We start from the raw sequence: 24,045 nt of genomic DNA on the forward strand, positions 1-24,045 counted from the left end.
TTATAAAAAGTATACTTTTTTTCTTCTAATTTCGAGTAGTACAACATGTAATATTGAATTACTAAAATATGTTTGCCTTTGTTGCAATGACGGCCCCCGAGGAGCACATCATCCAGATGGGTTCGCTAAAGAAAAAGAACACTATCCAGATCGGTTTAGCAGCCATCCTCTCGTGATATGCTGGCCTTTTCCCATGCTGAAAAGTATCCCAGATTTCCAGAAGCAACAAATCAAAGTCCTCTTTCTTTTCTCAATTTTTTTTCTTCAAAGTCTTCCATTTCCCATTTGTCAAGGTCTAGATCGTTGGGCAAATGGGAAAGCTCCTCTCAAGTCACTTTTACCAACTATTATCCCGTGCGTCATTACTTGACTCGCTGGCCTGAAGTTTCTACGGCAGGAAAAACGTGTTTGAAACTTCTTCCCGGCGCCCAGATTAATTTTACCAGTCCGCCAAATTTCGTTCTTTTGACAATTCACAGTTTCAGTCAGAGTGTCAGACATGGTGACGTCCAGTTATTGAAACTAAAACAGAGAGAAGAAGAAGATGATGAAAAAACAGCAATCGCATCTGCCGCACGGCTCATCCCTTTTGCAGGAGGCCGAAGCACAAATGTCCCACCATATTTACAGCTGAGCTCCACACTATGTCCACTTGGGAGAGAGGGACGTTGGTGCGGGTAACATATACACATGGCGCGTCGTGTCGATCGATCGATCAATCGGAGTGTACACAAACTACTGCTCGAGCCAAAAATTTGAGACCGGAGGAGGAAGCAGAGACCCCTGCCGTCGCCTCTCCAGAATCCATTCCCATCCGACCGGACGATGGATGGGTGTCATACGATGCATTGCTTCAGCGACTTGGGCGTGTGGGTTCCCTTTAACCTTACCTACACAATTGACAAACAACCCGAGTTAATTTACTAGTAACCCGACAAGTAACGAGACAGTAACAAAACAGTTGTAACTTTTGTTCGCTTTCACGACAGCTAACATTTGACAAAGTCGAGGAGATTCTTCCGCTACGAAGATCACGCCAAAAGAGCCATCGGTCGAGCTGTGTTTCCGACGGAAGCAAAGAAGGTTCATCAGGCGGCCACACTGCGCGACAGTGACACGCCGGGTTTTTGGTTGCGGTTGTGAGGTCATTTTTAGCCCATTTTGCATGCACAGATGGCCGCAGCGACCATCCATCCAGATATCTCTACAAGTCGGCCCGCACTGTCCAGATCAGTCGACCATGGTACCGTCCACGTGTGGCGAAACGTGTCTCAGCAGCTGCTGGACCGTGTCTCCGTCCGGTTTTCGTGCGGATTTTGAGCAGGGTTGGCGCTGTTTGAATTTGACTCTCTCCGTCCGTCCGTCCGTCCTTGGAGCACCCGGAGTCAGCTAGCTAGGAGCAACCACACTACTCACTAATCAAAATTTGATGGTACAGCTAAGCTAATGTGGTGCAGCACTGACCAGTTGGGTTAATCTATGCGCCCGGTAGCAGGCGCAAGTAGACTAATTCAGAATTTCAGGCTCCCATCCGCCCGTTGCACGAGCTGTCGTGTTGCTCGGTACAGTTGCGCCGGCTGGGGAAAGTAGTACAGTAGATTCCGCGGCGCGCCTCGGATTACACTACACACTACGCTGGCGCGTTTTGCACACAAAGTGTCAAGGTTGGATCAGCTGTCAGGCCGAAAGCGCTGGGATGAATGGATGAATTATACTACTATACACCCAAAGAAGCGCCTGGATTGTGCTGCGGAATCTTGAAAATTAAAATTCTTTCCTGCGAGCTTGCATGGCGAATTGCAAAGCTCCAGTTTATCTGAATTTTAGTTGTTTGTTTGTTTGGCGTGTGTGACGGTGGCTGCTACCGACACACTGATCATGGCGATGGTGTTTAATGCGATCGAAGATTGGCATGGAGGGGGTGAGGGGACTCACTGCTTCGATGTCGATTCTGTAGACGACGTGCAGCCGGCGCTTCTCCCGGCTACTGGCCCGGTATGCCATGGCGAGGTGCGCGGCGGCGAACGCGAGCGACATGAGGAACATGGCCTCCACGGCGAGGAGCTGGCCCTTGCCGTGCAGCTCGAGGCCGGCGGCGCCGTCGGCCGGCACGCCGAAGACGGCGACGGCCTTGGCGAGGACGTAGAAGAGGGAGCCGACGCTGCAGGCCGCCGCCACCCACAGGTAGGCCGCGCCTCCGCCGCACGCCGTGTAGGCGCCTGCACGAAATCGGCCGAACGATTAGTAAACTCACAGAGGAACAAAATCTGGAGTCGATTCGAGATGAGGAAATTGACAGCGCGGAGGGGCAGGGCGGGGCGCTCACAGAGGATGAGGAGGGAGCGGGCGGCGGAGACGGCGGGGAGGTCGACGAGGGAGGAGCGGAAGTGGAAGCCCCTGGCCTGGTCGAGGAGGGTGTGTGCGGAGGAGGCGCGGAGGAAGTTGGAGAGGAGCGCGGGCGGGAGGAGCAGGTCGAGGAGGACGACGAGGAGCGGCGGCGCGCAGACGAGGAGCAGCGAGGCGAGCATGGAGACGAGGAAGAAGGCGGTCTTGGCCCACCGCCAGGGCCGCGCCCACAGCCCCTCCCCGTGCGGCAGCGGCAGCTTCTTCTCCATGCCGGCCGATCGGTCAGGCGCCGTGCTGCGCTAGTAGTGGCAGATCGAATCCGGCCGGGCAGCAGTCGACGGTGGATGACGGTCTGGTGGGAGTGGTGACGACGAATCGGGGCGCGGCGGGTGTGAGGGGGCAGTGGGTTCGGTTGGAGCCGAGGTTTTAAGCGGGGAGGGGGGGATGCTGGGGTCGGGGATGGATGATGGTTGTGGGAGGGTTTGACCGCGTAGCGCAGGGCCTATTCCTACTCCTACTCCACGGCAGCAGCCTCGGGCCCGGGGCGCGCCGGGAGCCGCCACGGGTGGCGACGCGTCAGCAGATGCGTCCGCGTCTCAGCGCGCCTGGAGAAGCTTCCGGTTAATTACGGGGGACGAGGGCAGGTTGCGTGATGAACGATTATCTGTCTCAGATATTTCTCTTTCAAAAAACGAGACCCGGATATGGGCTCGAGGGCTATGAGATTTGCAATGCCTCTCCTTTCAAATTACGAGTAACTTTTGGCTTTGATTTTCACTGGAACGCCGCGTCATCATCCGTCCTCAACTTTGCCAACACACGGAACACATCTTATTATTTCTTATTTCTTATTTCTGTTTGCAGACAGACACGACATTATATACTTGTAAGAGCTTAGATGTGACATCCTTAAAAAACATTTAGATGTGAATTAGACAAACTGTATTATTATTCGGCACATAAATCACACCTGTCGTGTCTGTCTGCCAAGTGTCAAATCGACCATAAAAGACAGAGAATGACACGCTCCAGACGCGTGGAAAGACAAAACCTATGTTTCCGAAAGAGAAAAACATGATAAAAACACAAGTGTGGTATCATGTTTTGACGACGATAAGAACAGTGTACGTGAATCTTGTTTGGCTCAGGGGCAGCGCACCACATGGGCGCCATGTGGTACGACATCCCTCGGCCGAACCCCCATCGAATCCACGTGACCGAGGCCGCGCACATTCGGGCAAATGGACCGGCCGCGCGCGCGCTCCCTCGCCATGTGATGCGTGGAGCTGCAGCAGCATAGGCGCATAGCCAACCGTTAACGGCCGGCCCTGCCTGCCAATCATCTCATAAACAAAGCGTGTGTGAGTGCTGACCGGTCTTCCCTGGCGCGCTGCCGAGAGAGATTCATCCGCCGTGGCCGTGGATTAGTACGAGCGGCCAGAGAGTAGAACTACTTTTCCTCCTTTATTCCAGTCCAAAATTTGACGAGGGTTTTCAGTTCTAGGAGTTGACCGGAGCACTTGGGGACATGGAAAAACGATCGGCGGCCATATACGCACTCGTACGTTTTGTTTTTGTTTTTGTTTTTTTGAAAAGGAGGTTATACGGCCATATACGCACTCGTACGTGCATGAGGCAGATTGATCGAGGTGTTTCCCCGGGTGTTGTGCAGAGATTGATCGGTCGAAACGCAGCAACCAGGGAGGAGTACTTTCTTTTCTTGCTCACAGTTGCTTGTGCCTTCGTTTTCTCCCTCGTAATAATGAACCGGCTTCTCTCCGTTGACCTGACAGCTGATTTGAGAGGATCCGGTTCAGGACGTCACCCCGATTGTCCCCTCCTGCCCCTTTGACTATCCACCACCACAAGGGAGAAGCGCACGAGGAATACAAGTTTCCTCGCGCTGATGATCACGCCACACCAGAGTTTTTTTTGATGGAATGTCGATTCAACGGGCGCGATCAGTCCTCTGTCATCCATCCGTTTGACGTGAGACTTTGGTACCGTGTTTTAACTTTCTTTTTTTCGAAACGGAGGCCTCATGTATTAATTAAGCAGAAGAGAATTGTTTTTTAACTTTAAAAACTACTGGTTGCACTCTCTCACTGCAGTTGGTCTTCGCTTCACGCATCGCCTCTCCTCCTTTCAATTTCCCTGGTCAGGAATTTCGGGCCAGATCCATGAATTCACATGCAACCAGGTGCGTCCTTGAATCCCCTCTCAAAACTTAAAAAAGGTGTGTCTTTGAATCTACGACTAATCAACGATGAATCATGCACGCCGTGAACGCATGTGAAACGGATAAAGAGCGCACAGGCAGGCAAGTGCTCTCACCGGTCACCGGTCACCACTGCCGCTGCCCGATTTGGAGTTGGAGTTGGTGTTGGTGTTGGTGCGTGCGTGCGTCCGGTCTAGATGGATCGCCATGATGTCTCGTGCATGGTCCAGCGTGAGCTGCTTCATCATGCCGCGAGCCTGCAAGTTGGAAAGGACGATCGATCGATGGAGGCAGGAGGCCCCATGCTGCATCCTTGGTAGCCACGACAGACAGACAAAACCATGCGCATCCCGATCAGCCATGCATCAACTCATGTTGCGTACTACAGTACTACTCCTGCTCCCAGCTGTTTGGCTGGGGTATCTTCAGCAGAAAAAACTAAAAATGATGATTATTATTATTATTACAGCGGGGCTAAGGACTAGATCTAGATAGATGCCCCCTCATTGCGAGGCCAAATGGAGGGCGACGAGTGGATAAGGCAAAGACCACGTCACCGCCACCTGAAATGCCTGAGCTATTCTGCAATTCTAGTTTAATTATAGTGCGCCTTGCATCACGTACGCCTTTATTTGTATATATATATACATCTGCTCCTTTTCTCTATCCGCTCGAAAAAATCTGCCCCTCTTTTGACATCTCCTCTCGCTCTCTTCCCCTCCTCATGGGCTGCTCCACCGGATGGATTTATCAAATTAAACCCTCTCTCCCCGGCTGCATCATGCAAGCGTTAAGAAGCTTCTTTTGGGGTCTAAAGTAGTGCTTGCTTTTGGTCCTTATAGGCCGTGATTAGGATCGATCAGAATCCGGTTCTTATCCACAGTGTTTCTCACCGGATCGGCAGCTTGGTGAACAAAAGGGGATCAAGGGGCGGCTCCTTTCCTCCTGCTTTGCCCCAACCACTGGCCTGCCTGCGTGGGCGCTTAGTCGACGGCAAGTCGGCAAACCGAATTAACGCCATCGTCCCAGGCTCCTCCTGCAGCCACGTTCGTCGATCACTTGCCAAGATGGCAAGACCCTCTGCCGGAACATATTTACCCTGGCGGCCGGGACGGCAGATAGTTATCGAACCAGACAACAACCAAGTGAATGATGTACTGTGCTACAATCAGCTGATCGGCACATTATTTCTGTATATTGCAAGTGTGCGAGTGACATCAGTGCGATGCAGGGGCGGCCGGAGTAGTTTAACTTTAACGGGCAGCCGTTGGAGGGTTAGGTCACGATGTACGCCGGCCCGCGCGATTTCCTGGTAGGCCCGACCTCACCGTCGACGGCGACCCTCGACCGGGAGGGATCAGTTCTGACTTTGTGACGGGGAGCGGAAGGGAACGTGCCGCGGCGAGGAAGAGGACGACTCTCGACTTGCTGGGGAAGGAAGGCAGGCAGGCAACTTGGTTTGTCCTTGGGCAGGAAGCAAAGCATTCGCTCCGTCCGTCGCTCTTGCCGCGCAATTCGTATCGTACTACGTGCGGTTCGCGCGTTCCGCGTCGTCGTGTCGGGTCGTGTCGCGTCGGTTCTGCTGATAGCACAGGGGAGGGGAGGCGCATGGTCTGAACCGAACCCAGGTTGGGTTGCTCACGCGGTGCGGAGACGGGCGAGCGTGCCGTCCGAGTGACTGACCAAAAACTTTCTCATCAAGAAGAAGGAAGAAGAAAAGAAGCGTGACGAAACGACACGTCGTCCACGGCGCGTTACGTGCTACAGCAGGTTGTTCTCTTCTGATGACAACAAGCACAGGGATGGGCGAAGTGTCTTCCACTGAAACCGGGAGCTGCGAGCAGTCTGGGAGGAATCCATGGAGTCAGCTTGCGTGCAGCTTTCTTTTCTAGTAAAAAAAAAGAGCTAATACCACTATTGATACATAAACTTGTACCCGAAGGAACATAATCATACATACAAAAACTAAAAAAAAAACCAAAGAAGTGGTCCTTAAACTTATCTAACACAACGTTTTAATACAATTCTGTTAAATCTGACGCACAACGTTTGTTTGAAACGCCCAATGCTTTACCAAGACAACATGCATTGCTTAATTTGGAAAATAGAAACATCTTTTTTTCCTGTAAATGATATTTTGGGGGTGTACTTTAGTGAGGTACTACTATTTTTCTCGTGCTTGAAACAGTTTAATGAAACTCTGATTCAAAAAGAAAAAAACAGTTTACTAAAACTGTTGTTGAAATTGTCATGTAGTCTGACAAACAATTTAGTGACATTGTTAAACTCTGAGAATTGTCTGCAACTACTGCTGTGATCTGGTAGATAAATGAAAGATGATCTGTTGTTGGGGGAATAAGTCATTATGAAACGTTAAACTCCAAGTTAGCTGATTCACCTCTTTTCAGCCTTAACAGAGAATTATTGCATTGAATAACCAATGGACAAAATTCATGGTTCAACAATACCAACAATTCTTGTTTTTATACTTTAGTTGTATTCATTCAGATGTGAAATATATGTCGTTGCAAATTTATAGTATCAAAGAATGTTACTCTCCCTTGTGATATACATGGTCAATTTTCATTATTCAAATTTAACCTGTGAATAATAATTTCTTCTATATACTTTTCCACTAACTAATAATCGCTAATCAACCCTAAAAAACCCGCAAATCTTTAGAGATAGATCTTAACACCAAATCAATGAAATCAATTTTATGTCACATAATTAAACCATATACTTGTAGGTTTAATTTTATTGAAAATGAAATAAATTTTATAATCAAATAATATTAGTTATTGGCCAAGGTTTGGATTTCTCTATCAAAGCATGTTTTATAATATCGAAGGCAGATGGATCATTATTCTATTGCACATTATGGGGGAAGACGTTAGCAATGAGTCATCTAAGACAATCATCTAAATATGCATAATTCTTTTTTGGAAATAAACTAGATAAGAAGGATAACTATTTAGAAGAGGTTGCTTGCGCATGTTGCAGGCCACTGTTCTAGTTAATCTAACATAATGTATGAGATTAATTCTTGTTTAATGGTGTACAATTTTTTTAAAATCCTAAATTGAGCAAATAACACTGGAAAAATTGTTTAATTCTTACTTTCAGTAAATCACACTGACTAATAACTGGTGCTGGTTGTCATGGCCATTGGTCATATCTACAATTCTTAAAAAGTTGCTCCCCACTTCTCTCTATTCTCTTACCATGCACACTGTCCACGTCATCAAGATGCCATGTCAGCTTCAGTTGCAAACACCTATCAATCGATCAATAGCTATCTCTCTCTCAACAGCCCGTCTCGGCCTCTCGGTCTTCCCTTCATCAGGAAAAATAAAAATTCCCCTGCGAGTCTGCCTACAACTACATACAGCGACGGATCCCCTCCTCTCCCATCGAGAAAATTACCAATTCCCCCTGCCTCGCTCTGATCCCAGCCAATCTTCATGTGAAGGTTGCTCCTCCCGCACGGTTGCTAGCCGGCGATCCCCATCCAATCTCGGCTTGAATCCCCCTCCTCTCGCATGGTCATCGGTCTCCATCGCCTTCGACACCTCCCTGGGCGCTAGGGCGCTGACCCTGCCGCGGTTCCATTGCCACGCACACCGGGTCGTCGAGGAGCAAGTTGATTCAATCCATGCGTATGTTGTTCCTATGCTCAGACCTACTTAGGCATGTCCTATGGAGTTTGGAAGCTCTCGACCAACGTCCGTCTGGATGTTGGTGTTGGGGAACGTAGCAGAAATTCAAAATTTTCTACGCATCACCAAGATCAATCTATGGAGTAATCTAGCAACGAGGGGAAGGAGAGTGCATCTACATACCCTTGTAGATCGCTAAGCGGAAGCGTTCAAGTGAACGGGGTTGATGGAGTCGTACTCATCGTGATTCAAATCACCGATGATCCTAGTGCCGAACGGACGGCACCTCCGTGTTCAACACACGTACAGCCCGGTGACGTCTCCTACGCCTTGATCCAGCAAGGGGAGAAGGAGAGGTAGGGGAAGACTCCATCCAGCAGTAGCACGACGGCGTGGTGGTGGTGGAGGAGCGCGGGACTCCAGCAGGGCTTCGCCAAGCACTACGAGAGACGAGGAGGAAGAGGGGTAGGGTTGCGCCAACAGGGAGATTGAATCGTGTCTTGGGCGGCCCCTTTGCTCAAGTATATATAGGGGAAGGGGAGGGGCTGCGCCCCCACCTAGGGTTCCCTCCCTAGGGGTGGCGGCAGCCCCCAGATCCCATCTGGGAGGCGGCCAAGGGGGAGAGAGAGGGGGCGCACCTAGGGTGGGCTTTAGGGCCCATCTGCGCCTAGGGTTTGCCCCCTCTCCTCTTGAGGACGCCTTGGGCCTTGGTGGGAGGCGCCCCAGCCCACCTAGGGGCTGGTACCTTCCCACTATTGGCCCATGTAAGCCTCCGGGGCTGGTGGCCCCACCTGGTGGACCCCCGGACCCCTCTGGTGGTCCCGGTACACTACCGGTGATGTCCGGAACACTTTCGGTGGCCAAAACCATACTTCCTATATATCAATCTTTACCTCCGGACCATTCTGGAACTCCTCGTGACGTCCGGGATCTCATCCGGGACTCCGAACAACATTCGGTAACCGCGTACATACTTTCCCTATAACCCTAGCGTCATCGAACCTTAAGTGTGTAGACCCTACGGGTTCGGGAACCATGCAGACATGACCGAGACAACTCTCCGGCCAATAACCAACAGCGGGATCTGGATACCCATGTTGTCTCCCACATGTTCCATGATGATCTCATCGGATGAACCACGATGTCAAGGATTCAATCAATCCCGTATACAGTTCCCTTTGTCCATCGGTATGATACTTGCCCGAGATTCGATCGTCGGTATCCCGATACCTTGTTCAATCTCGTTACCGGCAAGTCTCTTTACTCGTTCCGTAACACATCATCCCGTGATCAACTCCTTGATCACATTGTGCACATTATGATGATGTCCTACCGAGTGGGCCCAGAGATACCTCTCCGTTTACACGGAGTGACAAATCCCAGTCTCGATTCGTGCCAACCCAACAGACACTTTCGGAGATACCTGTAGTGTACCTTTATAGCCACCCAGTTACGCTGTGACGTTTGGCACACCCAAAGCACTCCTACGGTATCCGGGAGTTGCACAATCTCATGGTCTAAGGAAATGATACTTGACATTAGAAAAGCTTTAGCAAACGAACTACACGATCTTGTGCTAGGCTTAGGATTGGGTCTTGTCCATCACATCATTCTCCTAATGATGTGATCCCGTTATCAACGACATCCAATGTCCATGGTCAGGAAACCGTAACCATCTATTGATCAACGAGCTAGTCAACTAGAGGCTTACTAGGGAACATGGTGTTGTCTATGTATCCACACATGTATCTGAGTTTCCTATCAATACATTCTAGCATGGATGATAAACGATTATCATGAACAATGAAATATAATAATAATAACTAATTTATTATTGCCTCTAGGGCATATTTCCAACAGTTGGGACGTGGGCTGTCCGTTGTTTAGTGGCCGGCAACCCAGAACCTTAGATCATCGAGCAGGGAACTATCGATGGAGAGCCTCTCCCGATATTGCTCTGCTGCGCGACCGTTGCCGACAGCGAGCAGTCCGGCTTGATCTGCAACGACCCCATGACTCCACCTTCAGGTTTGGCACATAGCTTATCACATTAGCATCACGGCCTTTACTTTCAGCATGTGACGCGATGAATCCATTGTGTCTAAGACACCTTGCCTCTTTTATAAGGACTGCAGGTTGAAAATTTTGCCTCGCCTAGCTTCTACTTGGTAAGGTTGGTGACCTATGTACTAAGCCGACCATGCTTCTGGAATTGGAGGTCATGTACTGCTGTTTTCGGCACTATTTTTTTCGTTTGCTAACACCAACACTACAAATCCCAAGCCGACCACGCTTCTGGAATTACAGGTCATGTTCATGTACTCCTGTTTTCTTCACTATTTTTTTGTTTGCTAACACCAACAGTACACATCCCACTGCTTCCATGCATATGCAGCCAAATGCTACGAATGGCACACGGTATTTATCTTTTTCATTTTCATATAAGGCCACAAAACAACCCGCTTCTCGTAACAACAAAAAATCACTTCTGTTGCAGGTAATTGATGATTGACGTTTCAGTTCCTCTCCCCGCGATTTCCACAATAAATTGATGAATTCCTATTTAAAGTCGGTGCTCCATCTTAAATCATTTGTTCACATCGCCTGATGAATTCCCGTTTAAAAGTCCATATTTCACCTCAACCAATTTGCTCCAATGACATATTGCCGGTTGAATCATAAATTTGGACTTCCTCATTCACTGGACGAATTGGACGCCCGGCCGGTCATGTTGGTTGTTCTTCCCTTGCAACATACACAAACACCTCAGATTTACCGCTCCTGTAGGTACATACTGTTGCTATCCATTGTAAATTCTAAATTTTCATGTGCTTGATTAATAGCTGATTCTGAACTTCTGTATACTTGATTAATTTCTAAATTTAATTTTGGTGGATTGGATAGATAGACTTGCATGACATATTGGTGGTTGAATCAGAAGTTTGGACATCTTTAGGTGCCCGGCGACTTGGACACTGTGGCAGTCATCTTGGTTGTTCTACCCCTGATGCATACTCAGGCACTACAGATTTACGACTCCTATAGGTACATATTGTTTCCATTCATTGCAAATTTTGAATCTTTGTGTGCTTGATTAATATTTCAATTTAATTTTGCCTGATTGAGTATATAGCCTTGCATTTTATTTTCCCCTAAATTTTAATTCTTTATATGGTACCCCTCAGAAAAAATTCTTTGTATGGTGGGAGAAATCAACACACACGGCCTGCATTTCAACCACCAGATCTTACATACGTTTCCTGATATGGTACGAGAACATACTTCGTGCCCTTCACCCCAATTTTTTTACAAGAATAAACTAATCAAGTACAATAGATCATATAGTTTTTCATTTCCGGTTATCCTTTATCTGAATATTCACATTTAAAACCAAGTCTCATTCAGATATATTGCAATCAACTCCCGCAGCAACGCGCGGGGAATTGTCTAGTTTTCTTAATATAAAAACTATTGGTCTCCGTTTTGAACGTAAAGCAATGCATGTCGTCATGGTAACGCACACGAAAATCATACCAGAGGTCTTTTGTTCGATTTGTTCGGAGCCCCGCCTCAACGCATTGTTTTTCGTCTTCTATTTTTTCTTCATCTCTGTGAATGAGATAATAAGAATCTATCCCAGCTTTGAACTGATAGTCCCTTCAGGTTTGCTGGTTATCTCGCGCGTGCGTTTGATTCATCTCGTGCAAAGGCCCCAAGTTCGAAAATTGTTAGGTAAGTCGAAGGACTACTTCTTTGAGGTTTTTTAGTTGTATATGACTCTGTTTCCAGCTAATTATGGGAGCAACTAGTTAACGAGCGCTCCTTCGGGAGCCTCGCAACGATCAACGCCACCTGACGCGCTTTGAGCCATTCGCCACGTGTCGCGCTCTGGATGCTTCCTTTGGATTTTGAATTTTTTTAATTTTTTCGCACGCGTTTTCAGCTTTTAAACGGTTTTTTCGGGTTTTTTTTGACGTTTTGATTTTCCCCAGGTCTTTCTTAGCTTTTCGAACAAAAAAATTGATTTTTTTGCGCGAAAAACGCGTTTTCTCTTATTTTCCTTTCGCGAAAGTCACGGTTTTTCTTCCACGAGAGGCATGATTGTGCTTTTGTGAGAGTCACGGTCGTGCCTTTCGGAAACAAAAAAAAAATGTGTTTTCTATTTTTTTTCTTTCACGAGAGTCACGGTTTTGCTTCCGCGAGAGGCACGGTTGTGCTTTTGCGAGAGTCACGGCCTTGCCTCTCGGAAAAGGGAAAAACAAAACGCGTTTTCTGCTTTTTTCTTTTGTGAGAGTCACGATTTTGCTTCCGCGAGAGGCACGATTGTGCGTTCGCAAAAGTCACGACCGTGCCTCTAGGAAAGTGAAAAAACAAAACGCGTTTTCTATTTTTTTTCTTTCGTGAGAGTCACGGTTTTGCTTCCGCGAGAGGCACGGTTGTGCTTTTGCGAGAGTCACGGCCTTGCCTCTCGGAAAAGGGAAAAACAAAACGCGTTTTCTGCTTTTTTCTTTTGTGAGAGTCACGATTTTGCTTCCGCGAGAGGCACGATTGTGCGTTCGCAAAAGTCACGACCGTGCCTCTAGGAAAGTGAAAAAACAAAACGCGTTTTCTATTTTTTTTCTTTCGTGAGAGTCACGGTTTTGCTTCCGCGAGAGGCACGGTTGTGCTTTTGCGAGAGTCACGGCCTTGCCTCTCGGAAAAGGGAAAAACAAAACGCGTTTTCTGCTTTTTTCTTTTGTGAGAGTCACGATTTTGCTTCCGCGAGAGGCACGATTGTGCGTTCGCAAAAGTCACGACCGTGCCTCTAGGAAAGTGAAAAAACAAAACGCGTTTTCTATTTTTTTTCTTTCGTGAGAGTCACGGTTTTGCTTCCGCGAGAGGCACGGTTGTGCTTTTGCGAGAGTCACGGCCTTGCCTCTCGGAAAAGGGAAAAACAAAACGCGTTTTCTGCTTTTTTCTTTTGTGAGAGTCACGATTTTGCTTCCGCGAGAGGCACGATTGTGCGTTCGCAAAAGTCACGACCGTGCCTCTAGGAAAGTGAAAAAACAAAACGCGTTTTCTATTTTTTTTCTTTCGTGAGAGTCACGGTTTTGCTTCCGCGAGAGACACGGTTGTGCTTTCGCGAAAGTCACGGCCGTGCCTCTAGGAAAAGGAAAAAAATACGCGTTTTCTGTTTTTTTCGCGAGAGTCACGGTTTTGCTTTCAGAGAGGCACGGTTGTGTCTTTGCGGGAGTCACGGCCGTGCCTCTCGGAAACGAAAAAAAACGCGTTTTCTGTTTTTTCCTTCCACGAGAGTCACGGTTTTGCTTTCACGAGAGGCATGGTTGTGATTTCGCGAGAGGCACGGGCGTGCCTCTTTCGGAAAGGGAAAAAAACCGTGCTCCCGGTTCGGTTTTTTCGCCCGGTTTTTTCCGTCCAGTTTTTTCGTGAAAAAAAAGTTCATCAAAACCTATCAACATGGGATCTAGTTTTGAAGATCTCGACACGAGGAATCCAATGATGAACACGGTTCGAGATTTGAACGCACGGTTAAAAAGATAAAACGTTTTGAATAAACGGATCTACGAAAAAAGGAAAACTCCCAAGTTGTGATAAGTGACGCACATGATCCGGGGAAGTGAAGTGTTCTTTGTAACGAGTACTCCTTAATTAGTGATTTCGGCTAATTGTGGTATTAATTAACTTAAAAAAAGGTTGCGTGCGGCATCGCTTTGTCGTCCACCAGATTGTACGGCCTGTCCATACGAGCCCGGCCCGTGTGATCAGGCCGAACTTTCTAACGGAACAATTGTTTTTTTCGCGACGTGGCCTTCAGTTCTGAAAACATCGTACGGCTGGGCCCGTTGACTGGGTGGAACGGCCCTGGGCGGGCCCGCCAACCATGTGGGCGGACGACGGGACCCACACCCGCACTGTTCTTTTCCTCCGCCCAAGGGAACGGAATGACGCGGAGCGCACTACTCATTCCCCACCCGCCGTCGACTCCAGCCTAGCCGCGTCGTCCCCTCCCCCTTCCCAGCCCCCGCCCCCGCCCGCCAGATCTCCTCCGCAGTCCCCACCGGAGCCCTCCCCCGCGCGCGCCGGCAGGCGGAAGCAAGCAGGCGACTGCGGCGATGGCGTCGTCGCAGGCGAATCTGGACAAGATGCAGCTCCGCCAGAGCTACCGCAACCTCTGGCACACCGACCTCCCCAACGCCATCCAGGCCGACTTCCCGTGTAAGTAAAATATCGCCGGCGCCGGCGCCGGCGCCGCCGCCGTCTCTCGCCCCCTCGCTCGTCGATTCCTCCTGGGTTGATCCCGTCTCTGACCCGCGCTCTTCTCCCCTGCAGACTGCTGCCTGTCGCTCTGGTGGTAAGCGATCCTCGACCCCGAACCCTGTGCCATCCATTTCAGGGTCTCTTTTTGGACCCCCGTCTCCGCTAGATCTGCGACGAATTGCCCGTGTTTTCCGCGAATTGGGTTAGGGTTTAAGGGGGTTTCGACGAGTACGCGCGCCCTGTTTGTTCTACATTGTGTTGTTTCGTTACCAGCGATCATGGAAATGCCTAGATTCGTAGTACTAGGTGGCAGTTATGTGCTATTTCGTAGTACGATCGACGACCTCTTGTATGGTGGTAAGCGATCCCTGACCCGAACGCCGTGCTTCCCGTCTCATGGTTTTTGAGCCACCCTTTTCTGCTTGATCTGGGATGAATTGTCCGTGTTTTCGTGAACTGGGTTGGGTTTAAGGGAATTTTGGCATAATACACGGGAACTCTGTTTGTTCTGCATTGTGTTGTTGACGTTACTAGCGATCATGAAGATGCCTAGATTCGTACTTACTAGCAGTTACCAGTTGACGGCCAATTGCTTCTCAGAACCAGGCAGGACTGGTTATTCTGTGACCGGTTTGGGCCTCTGAAATTGAGCCAGATTTCAGGGGCTATGAATAAAACATTTCCGAGATGAACCTACGCCAAAGCATGCATGTGAAAATCAGCGGTCCTCTTATCATTTCAGGCTGGCTGTGGTAGTGTGCTCTCAGTTCTTTTGCATTCAGAAGAATCCTAATCAAGTAGAGTTCATATTCGTAAAATAGTAAGACCCAGAATGTTACATTTGTCATTCTTTGAAGCACATTGCAATTAGAACAGTCGGTGATACATGAGAGTTGCAACAGCATGGAAAGTGAAGTTATTCTTGCACAGGGACTAAAACTGAAGTATGAGAGTCAATTACCACCTCAACTGCATTAATTTTTCCTCTGCAGCTGCAATGTGATTTACAAATTTGGAGGTCAATTTAACTGGATCTGCTAGTTTACATTCAAATAAGACCCAGTAGTTACTACTAGTCCACACGACACCAAATGAATTTTGCCAAAGGATATTGATATAGTATTTCCTTTAGTGTTGGTTTCTTGGTGAACAATGTTCATTTCCTGTCCAATGTATGTTTGTAAGTTTATTATTGATTTTCTAGTCAAGCAATCGTATTGGGAAGTTTATCTTCACTGTAGAGTATCTAATCAAGCAATCATATTGGGAAGTTTATCTTCGTTGTAATATCTAATCAAGCAATCATGTTAGGAAGTTTTATCTTGTGGCAGACCCAGCATTTTGCAAATGCAGTGGGTTCTAAAATTGAAATGCTCAAGTAGATTCTCAATATTTACAGTGATGCTATAGTTTGTGGAACAATATAATGGGTGGCATTGGGTTCATAGATTTAGCATTTTGCAGCATATAGATTTTTATTTACTTTCTAATCTGCTACATCTCCTCTATTTGCTGTTCAGTGGACCATGCGTATCATACATGCTTCGTAAAAGGGCTCTCTACAATGACATGTCAAGGTAGTGTCAATTATATTATGTTCTAATTGTCACGGTTAGAAGCGTCGCTTTTTTTACAACCCCCTTGATCCCCTCCGTGCTTCTGTGTGTTTTAGGTATACGTGCTGTGCTGGCTATATGCCATGTAGTGGCAAGTGTGGTGAAAGCAAATGCCCAGAATTCTGTCTTGCAACTGAGGTACATGGCCCATTTTATGTGCTTTTGCCCTGAAGTTTCTTCTCACTATACCTCTCTTAGCTGATGATTTTGATGTGGTTGGATCCATATAGACGTATCAGTTCCCTCTTACTGTACCTGTCCTAACTTATTTTCTTGATGCGGTTGGATTACATATTGACATGTCTAATAGTTTTCATGTGGATCTGATAATAGATAACTCCTTCCATTGGTTATTTGATTAGCAGTATTCTGTACCGATTGTGCGGAGTTTTTGTATTTCTAGGCTCAGCTAACTTAGTTATTTCGTTGCATGTCTGGTAGTTTCAAACACCGTGCAGTATGCCTATCTCTTCCGTCTCGTTGTATTTCTTTTGGCATGAAAGAACAATGAGTAGATCAATTAGCTTGAGATGGGTCAAATAAGCAGGCTTTGATTTTTTCAACCAATTAGCTTGAGATGATCCATAAGCTAGCTTTGATTTATTTGATCAACTAGACCACCGTTATCGAACAGAACAATACACATTTGATCTTAAATGATGTTAAGTGCAATTTTTCATAGTTAAACTTCTAATGATACCGCTGCCCTTCTGATTTAGCTTATATTTGGGTTCATTGAATTTATATCTTTGCAGGTGTTTCTGTGCTTTGGTAATTCAGTTGCTTCAACCCGCTTCTTGCTTCAAGACGAATTCAACATACAGACAACCAAGTGTGATAACTGCATCATTGTACTGTCACTGCCCTCCTATGTTACAGATTTCTTTCTGTGGTTCCTGTTTACAATTCTCTACTGAATACCACCTTTTACTACAGGGTTTCATGTTCTGCCTTCAACAAGTTGCTTGCATCTTCTCAATAGTTGCTGCTATTGTTGGTAGTGAGGAGCTTTCAGAGGCTTCCCAGATCCTTTCCTGCCTGTCTGATATGGTCTACTGCTCGTAAGGCTCTTATACCTCTGATCTTTTCTCTTCTCCACAATAAGCCTGCAATGTTGATAATCTTTTGCCACAATCCTTGCAGGGTTTGCGCCTGTATGCAGGTAAATATACGTCCATATCTGCTCGTGACCTAATGAATCGCCCTGCTTAACCCATATGTATCCATTTTATGACATTGAATTGCAAATGCAGACACAGCACAAGGTTGAAATGGACAAGAGGGATGGGAAGTTCGGGCCACAACCCATGCAAGTGCCTCCAATGCAGCAGATGTCACGCATCGATCAGCCTGTCCCTGCACCCGCTGGCTATGCACCACAACCAGCATACGGCCAGCCTTATGGTGCCTACCCACCTCCTCCAGCTCAGGGTTACCCACCGCCGCCAGCTCAAGGCTACCCACCGGCAGGTTACCCGCCAGCAGGTTACCCCCAGGCCCAGGGCAGTTCATACCCTCCACCTGGTTCGTTTCCCCCACCTGGTTCCTACCCCCCTCCGCAGGGCTACTACGGAAAGTAAAGTACATGCAGCGATCGGAGTGGTATTCGTTGGTGAGGCAACACAAGTATGGTGAACATGTAAACAGTAGGACTATTGTAGTGATATATAGGTGATGTTAAGGTACTCGTCGATATTGGTCTGGGTGCTGAATTGGGAACCGCATTTGGGTCTCCTCTGGGTGGTGAACTGTATGGATTTCTTCTGGGTGGTCATTGGTCAACTATGAACTGCATCGCATTTGTAGTTCCTCTGGGTGTTAAAACTGTGAACTCTTCGCATTCCGAGTATGTTGTTCTCTGAATAAATATGAGCGGTGGTGTGTTACTAAGCTGTGCTTGCAGTGTTGGAAGGTTTCATCTAATTTGGTGATGTCATTCTAGGTGGAGATTTTTGCTTGTTTCTAGTATGCGGTCAGCAATTTGAACCTGAAAGCTGTGTGTGAACTTGGCTTTACCCTGATATTTGACCCTGGGTTTTGGCTTTTGTCTCTTGCACCAGTAAGGCCTACAGTTTGCATAACTATAATCGGCACAATAGCTGCTTAGATGATGAGGATGCACAATATATATGTGTGTATGTGGTTGAGACCTTAGAAGGCTTCTTTATACGCTGGAAAAGTCTGGGACTTTGTCTTGTGGCGGTGGTTAGGCCCAATTATCCAATTAATTTTCAGTCGTCCAATTCAAGTTTGGTGTACCTAATTTGATACAACAAGGCCCACACGGCACTAGAGATTCCGTTCCTGCATCAAGACGCGTACGTACACCGTTGAATGTTATCACCGATTGTAGATGTAGCATCCTTTGAAAGTTGAAACAAAACAGCTATGGACAGTACATACATAGAGAGACTTGATAAAAGCAGAGGTGCGCATCTCTTTTTCATTGGTCATTCGAGACGCCGTAGAAGGGCATGGACAGATCAATATACATATATGCACAAGAACGAATTTTTGGAGACGTATGTACGTTCACCCACAACAGAAAAACCACAAGAAGATTTCTTTTTCCTTTTGAGTATATAATATCAGCTCAACAATTGCAACGCGTATGCCAGTGGTCAGACTAGTAGCGTGTACGTATGTCATTAAGGTGTCACCTCTGACTAATAACTAGATATACAATTGAATCGAGATCTTCTTATTTCTCTCTCTGTGTGTGTGTGTGTCACCGAGATCTTTCGTGTGATTAGGCGTCAGGTATATATATGCATGTATATACTTTGCAGCTCTGAACCTAGCTACCTGCACATACATATCAAAGCCAAAAACGAAAAATCAGAACATTATATGGTAGAGGCCAGAGATTGCCCTCTAACTGATGGATCAGAAGTTGAGTTGATTGAGAAATCATCGACCCCGAAGCGAACGAATCTTGATTTTTAGATGATGATATCGGTTGGCTCACCTTTTACGCTTTGATTTGAGGGTTGATGTCTGGGAGTTGTTGTGCCAGTTGCGCTTCCTCTGATTGATGAACCAGTTGTTGATTTGCTTCAGCTGCAGGCCAGTCTCTTCAACAAGCTTGGCCTTATCGTCTTCCTGTACAAACACAACGAAACGCATTCCACGCAACTATTATTGACTTACTCATGCACATATACACAACATTAGAAACAAAACAAAGTAAACATCGTGCAATTGAGATATGATAATTTAAAACCACGGACATAACATCAGACAAGGAATGAGATTGTATGAGGCATGCACACCATGCAAGCTGTCCGATGGAACAAGTTTTGGTGCAAGCTAAGCTCAATCAACAAGTTGGAGAACAGCTAAGGATGCATGGCAGCTGCTTAGCTAGCTAGCTAGCAGCAGCAGTGGATGGCTAGTTGCATTCTTGCATGCATGCATGATAGGTACGGTGCACGCACCGTGGGGTAGGGCCACTTGGCGTGTTCCTGCCACCATTGCTTCAGTATAGTGGTGGTGTCCCCAGGCAACTTCCCGGCCCTCCTCTTCCGGAGTATCTCCTCCCTCACGTCCCCAATCCTTGACTTGAAGCCCTGCAACGAACGAGTTTAACACTGATATGATTTAGGGTTTGATATGGTGTTTAGTACATAATTTTCACCCTTACTGTTATATGACTCTGTGAGTGATATTTTGAGTGGTAATGTCATGAAAGTATTTTGAAGACAAATTTGGTGCCAGCATCTTCCCTTGAGGAAAAAAAAAATCTTCACTTGGGAAATCCAAACAATTTTGTACGTATCCAAAGTTTAGTAAATGAAAATGATTGCATGTATTCTACTAAGACATACTCCATCCGTAAACAAATATAAGAGTATTTAGATCACTACTTTAGTGATCTAAATGCTTTTATATTTCTTTACAGAGGGAGTACTGGATCTGATTTTGGATGGTGGTAAAAACATGTAAATTTTGTAGCAAACTCACTTTCTAGAACATACTATAATTCACAATACCTGTTTGAGTTCAATTTTGAGCTCCTGCCTGACCCTCTCCATGAGGGAACGCTCCGTGTCCGTGGGCACCAGCGGGCCGAAGCCCATCATGTCATGTCCATTCGAGCTCATATCCATCGGCGCCGCCTCCATGATCATCGGTGGCCCCTCATCCTCGTCCTCGGACATTGTCGCCCCCGTCCCTTCCTCCAACGATGCACCTGATCCATACATCCACATGGCAAGGGTTAACAATGAAACTCAGATAGGGCAATCTATATACAATGTAATTTAGATAAATCATAAATGGGAAAACTATAGCTAATTAATTAACCTTGATGAGCAACTATAGCTAATTAAGGGGGGCATGGATGCATCAAATCGTTATCGCGACACATGAACCGAATCAAGCTAGACAAGCGTACCAGCCATGAGCATGGGCTACATGAAGCACGAAAGCTAAGTGCCAAATTAAAGGCTTGCTGATTTGACGCATGATCTTATACGCGTTTGGAATTTTGCAGATGGTCGCTGTGTGCAACAGTTCGACGCACTACAGCGCTAGAAAGATCGAGGGAAAAAAAACGCTAGCCAGGAAACTACTCATGCATCAACAGATTAATCAAGTGGAGTAGAGACACATGCATGCATGTGGATGCTTCCCATGCAACTTCAGGTTTTACGTGAAGCGCTGGAGATGGAAGAAGCAAGATAGAGCCGACATGAATATATGGTGGCAAAACCTGAGCGTGGCTTGAGTTAGAAACAAAAGCTAGTAGTAGTAAAACTTTGTGAAACCATTAATTATTAAAGTTTGCATGAATGCTAAGCTATGTGTACAGCCATTTCAGCGCATATATTTCTCCATGCTAGCTAGTTAGCTTTATATATGAGATACCGCACTTGTCAAAAGAGCTAGTGCAATGAATATAATTGAAGGGCAATCCACATATTTGTCATAATAAGGGCGCGACCACGAAGGGTATGGCCATGTCATGTCATGGGACACCTTTTGTCTCTAGGATCATGTGATACTCAAGTAAGAGCCCATAGCTAGATAGTTAGACAAGAGTCACCTGTTCCATCGACAATCTTTTGAGAAAAAAAATTACTTCACTTTTGTGTTTGCTCATACCAAGGTATCAACTTTTGTTCGTTGAGATTGAGATACGGTGCATATTCGGAGTATATGGTTGAGCTCAATTGGGTGGGAGAGTGAACGTATATTTCCACCACCCATAGTTTTTAAGTTCACCTTGCTTAAATTTGGGTGTCTATTTCTACCTTGTAAGCTGAATACACAGTTTCTACTGCATGTTCCAGTAAAAGCAAGTAATATGGAGCATGCTATGAAATTGTAATGCATACACGGAAGGAGCAAAATGGAGGGCCTTGGGATCAGGGCTTTCAATTCCAGTTGGAAAATACAGAAACAGGCCTTTCCGGTAGGGAGCAGAAAGACAAAATACCAGCCACCTGAATTTTATGGTTTTGGCAAACTTTCCTCGAATTCAACAAATTTTGATCAAAAATTGAAAATTTTCAAATGCTTTTGGGGTGAAAATAACCGCCCCCCCTAAGATTTCTGGAATTTTCCGAAAACCGGTCATTCCGGTCTCTAGCAAAAAAGAAACAAAAAAAATATCGCTTGGGATTATGTATAAACAACATGAACAATATTGCCCCTTCTTACCTACCAAGGAGCGTGAGAGGGGGTGCCAAGAGAAAATTTCACATTGTTACCGAAGTCTTCCATGTTATAAGTTTGATATTTAGTTATTTTTTTCACCAGTTACTAGATTTCATTTACCAATATTAACCTGAGATACAGTGACCCCTTGGTTTTCCTCTTATAATGAAATATCGAGTGTAATTTTGCTTCCTGGTCATAGAGAACTCGCCGTGGTGTGGAAGGAGGAGGAAGGGATTCTCCAGAGAGGAGAAAGAATGGGGAGGAAGAAGTGGACGGGGGATCTTGATGTGTGACTGGCACTCCCGGTGTTAATCGGCAGTTGGACGGGTATACCCTCGAGATTAGAATGGATCATCTGATCGGGGTTAGGAGAAGGTAATTGGTGGTTCATGGAGGAGGATTTAATGGCCATATGAGGCATAAGAGGCTGGGGGTGATGGTAGACGGGGTGCAAAAATGGGGAGGTGCAGCGAGGAAGATTAGGCGGGTAGGACCGCAGGGCTACGGGTGACTCCGTAGATATTGGGAGTAGGGCTCGAACATCATGCTTCAGTGATGTCCTTCTTGTTAACTTTACCTAGCATGCCTAAACACAAGGCTTGCGCCATTCTACATCTGAAAAAAAAATTATGCTCAAAGAAGAGGAATTTGGAGTTTGTTAGGGTTTTAACCGGCCGGGCTGCTGGGCTTTTCCACTCGGGCGTCCGTCGTACTAGGGCACGACCCAGTCCTGGTAAACCCCGGCCCAAATGTATTCTCCCTCACCTGCAACCTTATCTCATAGTGATACATAGAGAGTATGTATATATAATAAAGTTTGTTTATGTTTGGTACATGCTCAACCGACGCACCTGCTCGAAGAGGGGAAGTCTTAGAAGGAAAGGCATAACAGCTTTGAGATTTTCGACGTGAAGAGGACATGACAACAACTACAGTTTTCCTTTTACCTTTGAGACATGACAACAACTAAATACTAAATTCACTAACTAACAAGCAAAGGGTGTATAAAATTGCACCAAAGCATGACCCGATGATAGCACTTTCTTTTTAGTCCAAAAGTGAAACAGAAACGGAAAGAGAGGAATATAATACAGACATGGATGTTGTATAGAAATGAAATTTCCAGGTAGGTAGAGAAGAGAATCCTTTTTTACCAGTTAGGTCCTGCAGGGACTGCTCGATCTCCCGGCACGCCATGACGGCCTCCACGGCGTGCACCCGGACGTGCTGCTGCAGCTGCTCCCTGAACGAGCACAGCAGCATCAGGTACTGCGCCTGCACAAACACAGACACAACACCCAGCGTCAACGACGACGTGCATGCACGCACGCACGCACATGAGGATGAGCACGACGCATCAGTCGATCCATGGCGGAAAGAAGTGGTAGGTAGGGTAGGACGTACGAGGAAGGAGTCGAGCTCCTGCTTGTCGTGCGGGGAGAGGAAGGGGCGGTGGTGGGCGGCGTAGGAGTGGAGGAGGCCGCTGGACTGCGCGAGCTGCGCGTCGATGAGCGGGAGGTGGTCGATGGGGGTGGCCACGCGCAGGCACCCGACGTGCGCCGCCACCAGCTGCTCGCACAGCGGGTGCACCGCCATCTCCCCCTTGAGCAGCTGCCGCTCCTCCGCCTCGGCCGCCGACGCGGCCGCGACCGCCACCGCCGCCGCGGACGACGAGGAGCACTCCCCTCCGCCTCCACCCCCACCCCCGAAGCTCATCTCCATGCCTCCTCCCTGGTCACCGACGCCTTGCATGCGCCGACCGATCTCCTGTTCGCCGGCTAGATAGAGGGGGGCCAGAGGAGCTTTTCTTGGGCCGGTAGGTGTATGCGTGCGCGTGTGACGGTGGCGTCGGGTATGTATAGTCAGGCAGCAGGTAGCTAGCGGAGAGCTAACAAGCGCGCCAATTAAGCTAGCTAGCAGCAGCTGTACAATGGAGAGGAGGGAGGAGAGGGGGATTTAATGAGGAGAGTTGGTTAGCAAGGACACAAAGGAGATGGTGAGGGGTCTTTTCGAGGCTTCCTAAGGTGGCGGTAACCGCAAAAGAAAGTGAGCCGGGCCGTATCACCTCAACCAAGTACTGTACCCCTCCCCCTCCTCCTAGCTAAACTAGCATGCAAGGACACCAATAAATTTATACTCTATTATGGCACGAGAGAGAGAGAGAGAGAGAGAGAGAGAGAGAGAGAGTGTGGGGTTTAAGGTATGAGAGAGATCGAGGAGGGTAGGGGAAAAGGTAGGGTCGTGATAAGGCTGGTAAGAGAGATGGGATAGAAGGTGGGGAAGG

The 24,045-nt window shown here is 47.2% G+C and overlaps 3 protein-coding genes across 3 annotated transcripts; 1 reads left to right on the plus strand and 2 right to left on the minus strand.

Moving 5' to 3' along the window:
* Positions 1 to 545: 545 nt before the first annotated feature.
* Positions 546 to 2,776, minus strand: LOC125511415. Its single transcript, XM_048676781.1, has 3 exons — positions 2,327 to 2,776; positions 1,936 to 2,219; positions 546 to 890 (listed from the first exon to the last, which is right to left on the minus strand). The coding sequence occupies exons 1-3, from the start codon at positions 2,613 to 2,615 to the stop codon at positions 837 to 839; spliced, it is 627 nt and encodes a 208-aa protein (XP_048532738.1). The 5' UTR covers positions 2,616 to 2,776; the 3' UTR covers positions 546 to 836.
* Positions 2,777 to 14,173: 11,397 nt separating this feature from the next.
* On the plus strand, positions 14,174 to 17,987 carry LOC125511417. Its single transcript, XM_048676783.1, has 8 exons — positions 14,174 to 14,439; positions 14,554 to 14,575; positions 16,002 to 16,058; positions 16,154 to 16,235; positions 16,853 to 16,948; positions 17,034 to 17,158; positions 17,241 to 17,259; positions 17,351 to 17,987. The coding sequence occupies exons 1-8, from the start codon at positions 14,337 to 14,339 to the stop codon at positions 17,675 to 17,677; spliced, it is 831 nt and encodes a 276-aa protein (XP_048532740.1). The 5' UTR covers positions 14,174 to 14,336; the 3' UTR covers positions 17,678 to 17,987.
* A 605-nt stretch (positions 17,988 to 18,592) lies between these two features.
* LOC125511416 (homeobox protein knotted-1-like 3) lies at positions 18,593 to 23,812 on the minus strand. Its single transcript, XM_048676782.1, has 6 exons — positions 23,166 to 23,812; positions 22,916 to 23,036; positions 20,090 to 20,289; positions 19,535 to 19,666; positions 19,066 to 19,199; positions 18,593 to 18,902 (listed from the first exon to the last, which is right to left on the minus strand). Exons 1-6 carry the CDS (start codon positions 23,511 to 23,513, stop codon positions 18,899 to 18,901), a joined length of 939 nt encoding a protein of 312 aa, XP_048532739.1. The 5' UTR covers positions 23,514 to 23,812; the 3' UTR covers positions 18,593 to 18,898.
* Positions 23,813 to 24,045: the final 233 nt, after the last annotated feature.

This window comes from Triticum urartu, chromosome 5 (genome assembly GCF_003073215.2).
Source record: "Triticum urartu cultivar G1812 chromosome 5, Tu2.1, whole genome shotgun sequence".
NCBI lineage: Eukaryota > Viridiplantae > Streptophyta > Magnoliopsida > Poales > Poaceae > Triticum > Triticum urartu.